The sequence below is a fragment of the Gigantopelta aegis genome, chromosome 4 (assembly GCF_016097555.1).
Source record: "Gigantopelta aegis isolate Gae_Host chromosome 4, Gae_host_genome, whole genome shotgun sequence".
Taxonomy (NCBI): Eukaryota; Metazoa; Mollusca; class Gastropoda; order Neomphalida; family Peltospiridae; genus Gigantopelta; species Gigantopelta aegis.
The window spans coordinates 91,357,105-91,370,057 of NC_054702.1; the positions used below are offsets into that span (position 1 = coordinate 91,357,105).

The following is a 12,953-nucleotide window of genomic DNA, read 5'->3' on the forward strand; positions in this document are numbered from 1 at the left end:
TACTGTATGATTTTGTTAACCTTAACCCTAAACGTAACTCATTTTCTCCCATACTCCCTGCTGACTGTGGTTGCATTCAATTCCATAGCACCATACCAAACAAATTTCTTTCTGGCAGAAACACTGATATTAGCAACAAGTGATTTTTATATGCCCATTTTCATAGGCAGAACAGTATATACTACAGCCTTTGATATATAGTCGGGCAGAATAGGGTTATACCTTGAACTAGGGTACATACGATGTTTTATGATGGTTTTATGTCATTTAGGGTCTCCTGATTCAGAAACTGCATGATGACATTTTGTCATCATTGAGCAATTTTTTTGACGGTCATTTTAAAAGCACCACCCCATGCTAAAAAATTACAGTTTTTTTCAGTTCGGTCCATTGCATTATGTTATAATGTTTTATTTGTACACGGTTATTAGAAGACCCATACCTATTTGGATACCTTTTACAAACACTAAAGAATAATACAAAACAACAACAACACAATAGCAATATTTCAGGGGTGTTTGCTGACGGCCATCTTGGTTTTCAAAATGGCCACCATTTAAACATTTGTTTTTACAATATTACCACACCCAGGCAACTAAAACAATTGTTTTAAGTTATATACAGGTAGGTGGGAATGCTTTCACTACATAAGCAAGACTATTTGTAATCTGTATTGGTCAAAATAAAAATGGTAACATTTTGGGTGGAGGATTTTCACAGAAGAAAGTTAAAAATAACAGATAAAAAAACAAAATCCCAATTTATCCTAATTTACACCTTGCAAGGAACATGATATTTTGGCATAATTTCTGAAATTAAATATTGATTTTATTTTAACTAATGTCTATAATATACTTTGAATATTTCCGTGCATTTGTGCCAGACTAATATTCTATACTTATATTAAAGGGATTGGACTATCCTCAGTTTGTAGCCGTATCAACGTTTTCGTCAAATAAAGTATGAATGTATTATTAAAATTAAAATTTATGTTTTCTTGCTTAGAATATTCCATGTATTTCTGGACATTGTAATGTTTTGTATCTCAATATCGATTTTTGTCTAAAATAATGTTGAAGGTAAATATTTATAATATGTTTCAACAGCCAAACGAAATTTTAAAACATTGCGACCAAAGGTCATTCCGAATGTATTTATTAGTATAATGTTATATATGTAAAACATTTTAAGGTAAGATAGTGTTTTAAAAGACCTGAAAAAGCAGTTTGTGTGTTTATTTCGTTGGTGGGACAGGCTGATGTTTGCCCAAATTAAATAAAAATGCACGAATCTGGATACCAACGTTTATTTATATTAGCATTACTGCCAAACAGATTACAAGTAATATTGTGATTAAAATGATGGAAATACATGGTGAACACATTTCAGGCTAGCTCATTTTGCCCGAATTTTACTGATTTTCTCCAGCACAAGGTGGGCAGTTGCCCCCTGCCCCCTGACACGTGCGCTTATGGGAACAAACAGAAGTCTTGCTAGGTCTGAAAACACAGGTCAGTCCCTTTAATAAACTTTAGAACCAGCACCCAAAATGTTACCAATTTTGATATGTCATATATTAAAAATATCGTATTATATAACAGGCTATACTTTTAAAAGAATTGTGTATCTTGGTTATCTGGTCTACAACCAACCTGGAGATAGAAAAGTACCTGTTAAATTAATCAAATCACATGTACCAGATATCAGGTGAAATTATATACATATGTAAATGCAGGAATAAGCTGGTAGACTATAAAATAAGAAATATGAAACAATTCTATAATTAAAATTAAACATGGGTCTTAATTGTGCATTTTAACTATTTCCGGGTTTCAGAGTTTGACGTCGCCTGCCGATTGTGTAATCGGAGGAACTGGGAAAATAATGACGTAATGTTAGCCGACGTCATGTAACATGACGTCATTTACCCGGGTTGGGGGTATATAAGACAAAACGTAACGCTGTAACGGGGGCTTGAGGTGTTTACCCAGCTCCGAAGACTGGAACCAACAACAGCAGAGTGGAGACCAGAATGCAAGGGACGCAGCACAACGCAAAGAACGCAGCACAACGCACGGAATGCAGTGTCAACGCAAGGAACGCAGACAAAATCTGAGTGGATTTGCACATGGCCAGTGCAGTTCCAATACACTGTAAATGAGCAGTGTATACTACCAGACACAACCATGTGCTTTATTTGTGTTTTGTGACATAAATGTTTATTCTCCAACTTCTGTGTTGTGTCTTAATTTGAATTTCTAGTGTTATCTAGTATCTTGTTATATCTGGATTTTAACTGGACCGTAACTCTTCTAAGACCCTGAAGAGAATGCTTCCTGCTCAATTACGTTATTTCAAATTATCACTGGCTGGGCTCGGAAACACAATTGTTCATGTAGCCCGCTACCAAATTTAAAGCGTGAGCAATTGTGGACATGAGCCGCCCCGTTACAAGAATTTTTACAACAAGTGGTTAGCCGATTCGGTTTACCCCGCATTATTCATACAGATCAGGGAAGGCAATTCGAGGCTAAGTTGTACCAGCAGATGTGTGAATTACTTGTAATTGAGAAAACAAGGACTACTCCTTTCCACCCCCAATCAGACGGCATGGTTGAACGGATGAACAGAACTATTGAGGCCATGTTGAGTACTTATGTGGACGAAAATCAACGTAACTGGGACGAGTGTTTACAACTGGTTTGTTCGGCTTATCGTGCGGCCGAACACGAAAGTACAGGTTTTTCACCAAATTACATGATGTTTGGGAGAGAGGTAACATTGCCCATAGAAATTATTGCTGGATTACCACCCAAGGGTATGGAAGATCCACCACATAAATTTGTTCAAAAACTAGAAGACACCCTACAGTTAATTCATGAAATAGCCAGGGAACATTTAGGACAGAGTTTACAGAGGCAGAAGCGGTTGTATGATACCAAGTTAAATTTCAGAAAATTCGAAATAGGAGATTTCATTTGGTTGTACACCCCCCTTCGACGTATAGGACTTTCCCCTAAATTGCAGACGTATTGGAAAGGACCCTATCAAATTACCCGCCGTTTGTCCGATGTGATTTATGAGGTACGTAAAAGTAGCTCGCTCTGTATAGTTCATGCCGATCGGTTAAAACCATATTTGAGCAGAGACAATTCAGTGCATTCGAGAGGACGGACGGACATATCGGCAGATAGTGTAGGCTTGACAGACGAAATGACGGGGATGAAACTAAACACTAACGCAGTGCAAATTGACGAAATGTAAGACGATAGATTTTCAGGTTGGAGCGCTGAAAAATAGGGTACGAACGAAATTGTATAGTGACGTCATACGTTAAGTGCAGTTAGTAGTATGACGCAGTTCATCTGTACCACGTGACTTTAAATCAAATAAAAGAAATTGCATTCAGTGAAAGAATCACTTAGCTTGGATCTTTTGAAGAAGCAACATCTTTCTATCTTTAAGCAACATCGTTCTGGGGTTGTTTTTGTTTTTTTAAGCAAGTTGCCTTTTGTGTACAATGTCGGAAGACAATAGGAAGGCAAGGTGTGGAGAATGTACCTACGTGACATCTCGGTTGTTTGACTTGAAAAGACATTATCGCAGCAGGCACCCCGCCTGACACCCCAGCCTCAGGTCTATCTCCAAGTGGCTCGAGAAATACGACTTATAGAAGCAGGTCACCACCCGAGGTTCCACGTTCTCACTGGGATCGGAGGCGACACGAGACGCCTCCCAGGAAGAACAGTCCGCCGAAGTTTAACTCCCCAATAAAAAAAGGCAGCAGGGACAGGGTCATACATCATAGAGATGATGCCATTTTAGACATGTTTCCAACCATCGAGGAGTTGGTTGGGGGAGGTTACTCCCCTCTCTCCAGCGAGGGGTCTGCCCCGAACTCTCGCCCCACAGTGCCCGTGCCAGAAAAACCAGCAACAACTACAGCAACGACTTCTACCACACCGTATAAGTTAATTCCGTTGGATACACCAACTGATCAGGTGAGACCATGTGACCCACGCAGACGGACCAAAGAGGCAGCTACCCAGACAGCAGTTGAGTTCAGTGGTCTACCCAGGATAGTGACCGTCACCCGTCGTACACAGTGGAAGACTGGAGATTCCACGAAGGGGAGAAATAACTTTGTGTAGTGGGGGAGGGGGGGGGGGGGGCGGATGTGCTCTAGTGGTGATGTTAAACATTACAAACATTTATATTGAAGATAAAAACTAAAGATATTTCCAGCTCGAATGTATCATTTTTTTTTTTTAATTCAAAAATAAGTATGTATATTAAAAAAAAAAAAAAAAAAGTGTTATTTATTCATTGTTTTAATTAATAATTAATACCTCTAAGGTTGTGTTTGTGTTACAGGAATGTGTGTTGGAATATTCAGCTGATTTCAAGTTCGTGATTCTTTGGATGTTTCCGTTATACTTGTTCGTTTAGGAATTACAGTGTCAAAGATGTGGTTCTTTTCATGTGTGTGTGTGGGGGTTTTTTATTGCCTCGGGGCGAGGCAAAAGAGATAGGAGGGGGTGATGAAGCGGCCCCTGGCCAGCTTTAGCTCTTGCTGTGTATTCGATGTAGTTTAACGTGTTGATTTATCACGTTTAAACACTTTTATTCTAATTATGAACTATTAAGGATGTTTCCTTGGAATATAAGGAACGACGGAACGTATAAAAGTATTAAAACGTGAGTACTGTTCTCTATATAATAAAATAATAGAAGTTATAGTGTTCACAACGATTTATACTTAAATATCTTATTACTTCATCTACCCAGAATCTTTTCGTATTATTACTCAATTATCTTTGGCGTTCTTTACACTTGTAAAGGCATGTAAAATGTAAGCCGATTTAAAGTGTTGTTAACTATACATTTTTGGTTTTGTTTATATGTTATTTGACATTGGCGATATAAAGAATAAATTATTATTGTCTTTATCAACCTACAGAGAACAGCATCTCCACATTAAATTGTAGACTATAAAATAAGAAATATGAAACAATTCTATAATTAAAATTAAACATGGGTCTTAATTGTGCATTTTAACTATTTCCGGGTTTTGGAGTTTGACATCGCCTGCCGATTGTGTAATCGGAGGAACTCGGAAAATAATGACGTAATGTTAGCCGACGTCATGTAACATGACGTCATTTACCCGGGTTGGGGGTATATAAGACGAAACGTAACGCTGTAACGGGGGCTTGAGGTTTTTACCCAGCTCTGAAGACTGGAACCAACAACAGCAGAGTGGAGACCAGAATGCAAGGGACGCAGTGTTAACACAAGGGACGCAGTGTCAGCGCAAGGAACGCAGCACAACGCAGTGTTAACGCAAGGAATACAGCACAACGCACGGAACGCAGTGTCAACGCAAGGAACGCAGCACAATGCAGCGTTAACGCAAGGAACGCAGCACAACGCACGGAACGCAGTGTCAACGCAAGGAATGCAGCACAACGCAGTGTTAACGCAAAGAACGCAGCACAATGCATGGAACGCAGTGTCAATGCAAGGAACGCAGCACAACGCAGTGTTAACGCAAGGAACGCAGCACAACACAAGGGACGCAGTGTATCGCAAGGAACGCGGCTTAACGCAGTGCTAACGAAAGGGACGCAGAACAACTCAGTGTTAATGCAAGGGACACAGCAACAATGCAGTGTTAACGCATGGGACGCAGCACTGAACGCTTTGTTAACGCATGGAACGCAGAATAACGCAACTTAAGACGCATAGCATATTAGATGTTCAGCGTGTATATGTGATATTGTTTTGAAATACGTTAGCATCTGGGAACCCCTTACTTTCTTGTACTTTGTAATGTCTTAGTGTCAGTCATCAGCAGCAACAACTACCTCATCGCCATTGGTATTCTAGGATTGTGAACTTAGTGCATTCTATAATTGTGCTAGTGTATTCCAGAATTGTGGAATTAGTGCATTCTAGGATTGTGAACTTAAGTGTATTCTAGTGTTTTGGATGAGAGATTACAGGTTGAGGTTGCCCCGAATTCTCACTACAGCTCGTGGTGAGCTGTGACGGAGGAGCGTGACAGGAACTGGAGGTAGATGCAGGTGTAAGGCGCGACGACGCATCCATAAGGCATCCAGGGAACTCGCAGTATCGCTGTCACTCCTCAGCGGTGACTTTGATGTACTCCAGTTGTTGAAGACCGTCACCACTCTGTTGTTGGATGTTTGACCCAGACCGGTACTTCTGTTGATGTTTAATTCCCACCAGAGACTCAAGACCTCTTATATTCTCGGAGTGGACCCACAGGGACAACGGCTTGACTACGGGCACCAACAAGGTATTGCCTTCTCTCCTTGTTAGCTTCACTAGGATATTAGACCTTGGACCTCCTGTGGTTCGATAACATTTCCAGTGTACCAGACCGACGCCCCACCCCAGACGAAATCTGAGTGGATTTGCACATGGCCAGTGCAGTTCCAATACACTGTAAATGAGCAGTGTATACTACCAGACACAATAATTGGACAATAACACGCGTTGCGAAAATAACGCGATCGATCAATTCCATGTCAACCATGTGCTTTATTTGTGTTTTGTGACATAAATGTTTATTCTCCAACTTCTGTGTTGTGTCTTAATTTGAATTTCTAGTGTCATCTAGTATCTTGTTATATCTGGATTTTAACTGGACCTTAACTCTTCTAAGACCCTGGAGAGAACGCTTCCTGCTCAGTTACGTTATTTCAATTATCACTGGCGGGGCTCGGAAACAATTGTTCGTGGCGCCCGCTACCAAATTTAAAGCGTGAGCAATTGTGGACATGAGCCGCCCCGTTACAATATTGTAGCACTAAGATAGTTTTGAAAATATAGCCCCAGGCCTCCTCTAAAAATAGAAACATTGTGTAACCCACACACAAAATTTCAGGTAACACTTTTCACTTTTTGTAACCCATTACGACCATGTAAATCGTGTCCTAAATTTAATGTATGAATGGCAAATTGGTAACATAACATCAGACTTAATGGTGCGAGCAACATATGAACAAAGTTATTGTTCATGCAATTTCCAGTCTGAAACACATCAGTAAGCAAAAATCTAATAATTGTCATGAATGATTCATCTTTGTTGATGCCTTCTCCTAATGAACAATAAGTATTAGTTAAAGGCCACAGACATTGTGTTTCAGCTTTGTTGATGCCTTCTCCTAATGAACAATAAGTATTAGTTAAAGGCCACAGACATTGTGTTTCAGCTTTGTTGATGCCTTCTCCTAATGAACAATAAGTATTAGTTGAAGGCCGCAGACATTGTGTTTCAGCATTGTTTTAAAACAATAGCCTGCACTAAATCCTTGATTAAATCTTTTCAGTCAAGGCTGTGAGAAATATATCAGGTTTTCTGAATGGTGAAATATCTTGATATTCTTGTACGCTGCAAGAGAAACAACTTATCCCACAACAGTTCAAACACTTGACAATGTATTATTATAATAGTGTATTATTATCTCAGAATAGCTCTTGTAGTTGTTGTTTTTCCTGGAGGCAAATCTGATATTGATAAAACAAAATGACATGATCGGGGCCACACGCATAGAAGCCAATCTACATAATATTAATAGTATCATTCTAAAAGTCGGCTTTAACAAAACAGCCAAGCTTGATACTTGCAGATACTTAAGTAGTAATTTGTATAATTAAATACATTGTAGAAGTTGAGTACATATCTTTTTTCATAACACTTTAGATGAAAAGCCTCAACTTTTTATTGCATCTGTGAATTTAATGTCTTTATTTATGCCTTTATAATTAAATTTCCATGATAATTATTACAATACATTACAGTTGGTTCAGTCGTAGTAATGCAAGTTTTTTCATGTTTGATGAACATAAGAATTACATCATCAGGAAAAAATCACATGAATGGCAAATTGGTAACTAACATCTATGCGGTCTCGTGGTATATGTTCTTGTGCAAAATAAACTTGTGTGAAGTTCTGTATATGTATTATGTATTATTGAGTGTTATTGTTCTGGAATGAAAATTGAATTCAAAATAAAATATATTGTTTGTGTTAATAAGTATGTTTCAAAGTTAACAACTGTAATAAATTGTTCTCCTGCCTCTAATTACCATTAGATTTCCACCACATTTCATTCAGACACAAATAGTGATAAAATATTAAAATGACACAGATTCCAGAAACTACAATGTAGATTGTAACATGCCACCTATATCAACTTCACTGAGATCTCCTAGGACAAAAAGCACATAATTTGTGGCTGGTTTCTGTCTCCTTTTATTATGGAATATTCTTCAAAAAGTGGGATTGAAAGGATGTGGAAACTGATTTTGAAGAATATTCATTAAAAAAGCAAAATGTCAGTCAGCAAAAACTTAGCTATTTGTCCTATAAAATCTCAGCCAAGTCGATATAGGTGTTTTGTATACAATCTAGTATGTGGATTCAATGTCACTGTAATGGGTTTTTTTCAAAATTTTCTGTCTGGATAAAATTAAATGATAATTAAAGGCAGCAGAGTAATTTAGATAGTTAACTATGTGTTTCAGACTTAAGGTTCATCTGGGTATGAACCCAATAAAATATGCCCATCAGTTTTATTCCTACCCTGATGAACCTAATAGAAACAAAATACAACCTGAACAGGTGAGCTGAGGGACAAATGTGTATGCAGGAAGACGAGCATTTGTGTACTATTTGACTGGTACCATCATATTTCATCACATAACATTCATCTTATGTTAGGCATAAAAACCAGTCTAGCAATCCTGAGATCGATCCCGGTCGGTGGACCCATTGGGCTATTTCTTGTTCCAGCCACTGCACCATGACTGGTATATCAAAGACTGTGGGATGGTGCATATAAAAGATCCCTAGCTGCTAATCAAAAAGAGTAGCCCGTGAAGTAGTGACAGTGGTTTCCTCTCACAATATCTGTGTGGTCCTTGACCATATGTCTGATGCCGTAAATAAAATGTGTTGAGGTTGTCGATAAATAAAACATTTCTTTCTTTCTTTTAGTCTAGCAATCAACCAGGATTGCTCGCCCTTCTGAACATGCCTCATGATGGACCTGCTAGAATCTCTGGTTATCCACACGCTGGATCTCATTGGCTCCATTGATGTGTGGTTGTTTATATTTTTCAGCATCGTTCCCATCGCTGGTGGTGTTTTATTTCCTCATGTACTGCAGCATGCAGAATGCCATGGAGGTGGAGCAGAGACTGAAGGTGAAGAGAGACTGAGGTTTTTACTCAGTGGTAGTCTGTGATGAAGACAAACCAGAAACGGATACTAGTAATTATTTCAAGAGCTATCTTTATTTCCAACACAGTAAAGAGTGTAAAGAGGTTTGTCATAGTATTTCAGGCAGTTAAGATACAGTCAAACTGTCATTTTAAAATTAAATGTGATAAACACACACAAGGGCAGATGCAATTTTGTGGATTAGGAGGGGATGCCCTCCCCCCCCCCCCCCCCCAAAAAAAACCCCACAACAACAACCAAACACCTATTTTAGAGCCCCTCTTGTTTACAATTTTCATTTGATGAATGCCAAACCTTTATTGGAGTTCCCTTTTCAGGGTTTAGTCCAAGTGCCCTTTTGCTCTTGGACTTCTCCATAAAATTATTTCCTTGGTCCACTTTTGACACAACAGCCAACAAAAACACATTTTGCTTTTGATGTAATAGTAATATATCAAATGCTTACAAGTCGATAACATTTACAACAGACAGGTGCTCGAACATGTGCAACATTAAATTTCGCATGATGTTATTTTAATAAATGTTTTTTGTGAATCATGTCATGCCATATCTATACTTTTTTTCACAGATGTAGTCACATAGAATTCCCAATTTTGTATCCTTGTTTTTAAACTGTTTCATAGTTCATTTATCTTGAACTGGTATAGGCTTTACTTTTAAAGATATCAAAAGTTGATCACAATACTATGATATTGTTTAATTTAACAAAAAAAATGTTATACCCTACATTTTGGTTATGAGTGACTTGTATCAGTGGTTAGTACACTGATATATCAGACGATTGTGAGAAGATCTAACCAATAATGATTGTTGTAATGTATATGTTAGAGTTGAAACAAGTTGGAATGCCCTATTGACTATACTGGTCATTAACTACTTACAAGCTTTTGATCCAGTAAAGGCTATTGCCAACATTATCGTCTAGCTCGGTTAGAAGCAAAATTTTTCAATCTCATCCATGCATAAAATATTCATATATGTTATGTTTGTAATAAAATAAAAAGCAATAATAATTTTGTTTCCATTCAGCTATCTGCCCCCACCTCCGACACTTAATTTTCTTTCCCAACACTTCATGTCTGTTCATCTGGAAATAACCCTAAACTGAATCTGTATGAAATAATAATACAAGATATGCTGTAAGAGAATATACCTATAAATATTCATCAGGGCTTTGGTTTTCTGTAAACACAATAAACATGACAAAGAGCCAGATAATTTTATTTTTGTGTTTTATTGTTTTTATTTCTTCGGAATATACATATGATAATTATTATTTTATTACATTTTAGTGGTGAAATTCAGACTATTATCTGTATTAGTAGTTTCCTACTGATGCATAATCCATGAGAATGCTGGCATTTAATCTTATTTCCAATATTTTGTCCAAGTGCTTTTGAAATATAATGGTATAATATTTAAATGACTTACTAGAAAACATTATTGAGATTCCAATCAGATTTTGTTGTTAAAATGTATGAAAAACTTAAGACTACATGAGTTTAATTTGTTTTGTTTGTTTTAATGGTCGAACTGGATGGAATAAAAGAAATCCTTGCATGAAATGGTCCAGTTTATTTAGGATTATAAAAAATATTCTTAACAGTAAAAGGGGCAAGATTAAATCAGTTTTTGTCTGGGATAGATCGATCTGTATACAACAAATGACTGAAAATTATTTGTCCAGGAAATATTAATATGTAATATGCACAGTGTTAGAAAAGAAACTAGAATATTTATTGAACAACAGTGAAAGATTTTGATGTCAGCAGAACAACACAGCTCAAACCCTATATATGAATTACATACTAAATACTATTATTGAAGTTATCTTGAAATGGAGTCTCTGAGTTGACTAATGTTTCTGTTAAGACTAATAAATATTTATTATACCTTTGTGTTCATGTTGCTTGAATGTGATTATATATAAATCAAATAATGTACTTTATGTTGTCGTTTATTTTATATTTGTTTTGAATCCAAAGGTCATCTTTATTTTATTAAGCAGGTTTGTATTTATTAACAACATAAGAACAAGTAGTAAATGATGTGCCATACATTTGGTTGTGATGGCATACATCAACCTATATCTTGTAATAACTGTGTTTGCATCTTAACTATTTATTATAAAATTCTTGGATGTCACAATGTTTACAGAAAATCAAAACTGATCTGGTGCACACTAAAACTTGGATGATACTGTGTAAATACTAATTTACAGAATAGAAGAGAAGAGATGTTTAATGACACCTCATACTAATTTACAGATAAGATTGGAAAATTTGAAGTTGACAATTGCCAGACAAAATTGATTTGTTATGTACTCAGATCAATATGTGACATGATTAATATTTCAAACATGACACTGCATTACAAGAGAACCATACAAGTAGGTGCATGTACCATTAAATAATTGCAAGTCCTGTGATCATGGTTTAAGCTAGATACCAAAATTTATGAGCAAATTGGTTAATTTTATCACAAAAATTGTAGCCAAATTGAGATTTCATTTGCCAAACGGCAAAAATGGTAATAAATTTTCAAAGTAGCCATTTGATAAATTAGTGAAAGATATATATAATATAGTCGTCAAATTCAAGTTTAATTCATATTTTGTGAATGACAGCTTAAACCCTGCCTAATTAAATGCAACACCTGCTTTTCTTAAATGCAAGTTTTTAAGTAATGTAAATATAATATTCTGTAGTAAGTATATGTAAGAAAAACAGGCATTGTAAATTTTACCCTTTATATACCCTGAAGGTAGTACTAAACCAAATAACTTCTGGCTGGGTCAAAGTTTGAAGTGCAGGAAAAGTTGGTTTTGACTTATAACTTGTACTGTAAAGATCTGAGTCATTTCTTTTACATGGTACATGTATTTGACTTGCCATATACAACTACTCTTAAGTATGGTAATATATCTAGGCAACCTGAACTTACATTTTAATAGTAATTTATTTTTATATTTAAAATAACATATGCCCATATTGGGTAAATGTCTTTAATTTCCATTAACATAGTTAATTTTTCATGTGTGAAATTATTAAAACTCATTTTTGTAAAGAACTTGATTTTTGTTGTCATTTTGACATACAGGTATTTATAAAGTGCTAAGTTATATTTTAGACAAATTTGTAGTTTTATGCAACATTTTATTTAAATATGAAGAAAAACCTTTTCAAATACATAATTGAATTTGTTGTCACTATTATGCCTTCTGTTCTTATTTATACATAACAATAAGCTTGTTAAACATATCTTTAGGTCTCCATATCAATTTAATTATGAGGTGTACATTATATTAGGTTGCACCGTAGCAGTTTCATTGGAGTTGTCAGTTTATGTCAGAATACACCAGATCCTGGTTGTCATAAAAACACACAGTTGGGCACTTTTTAAAACATGTATGTTATCACTATAGGTAGTACTAAACCAAATAACTTCCGACTGGGTCAAAGTTCGAGGTGCACCGAACTTTTGATAGAGAAGTTAACATCACAAGTCTTGTGACTGGTGATAAATGTGAATGTGTTGGGTGTAGCACTGTCAATTAGCCTTGTGCTTGAAACATGTGACGGGTACCTGTAAAAAAAAGTACTCAAATTTTGTGTGGAACTAGGGTAGTCATAGATGCTACCTGTTATTTCTGAAATGAGCAGCTTCAAGCCCCGTTTT

General features: G+C 36.4%; 1 protein-coding gene across 1 annotated transcript in view; it reads left to right on the forward strand.

Annotated features, from left to right (window-relative positions):
- Positions 1–9,485, forward strand: part of LOC121371403 (protein-cysteine N-palmitoyltransferase HHAT-like) — a 59,722-nt gene extending 50,237 nt beyond the window's left edge. The window contains exon 11 of the mRNA XM_041497273.1: positions 9,156–9,485. Within this exon, the coding sequence (XP_041353207.1) occupies positions 9,156–9,253 (98 nt within the window). The 3' untranslated portion in view covers positions 9,254–9,485. The remainder of the gene's footprint in view (positions 1–9,155) is intronic.
- The last annotated feature ends 3,468 nt before the right edge of the window (positions 9,486–12,953 follow it).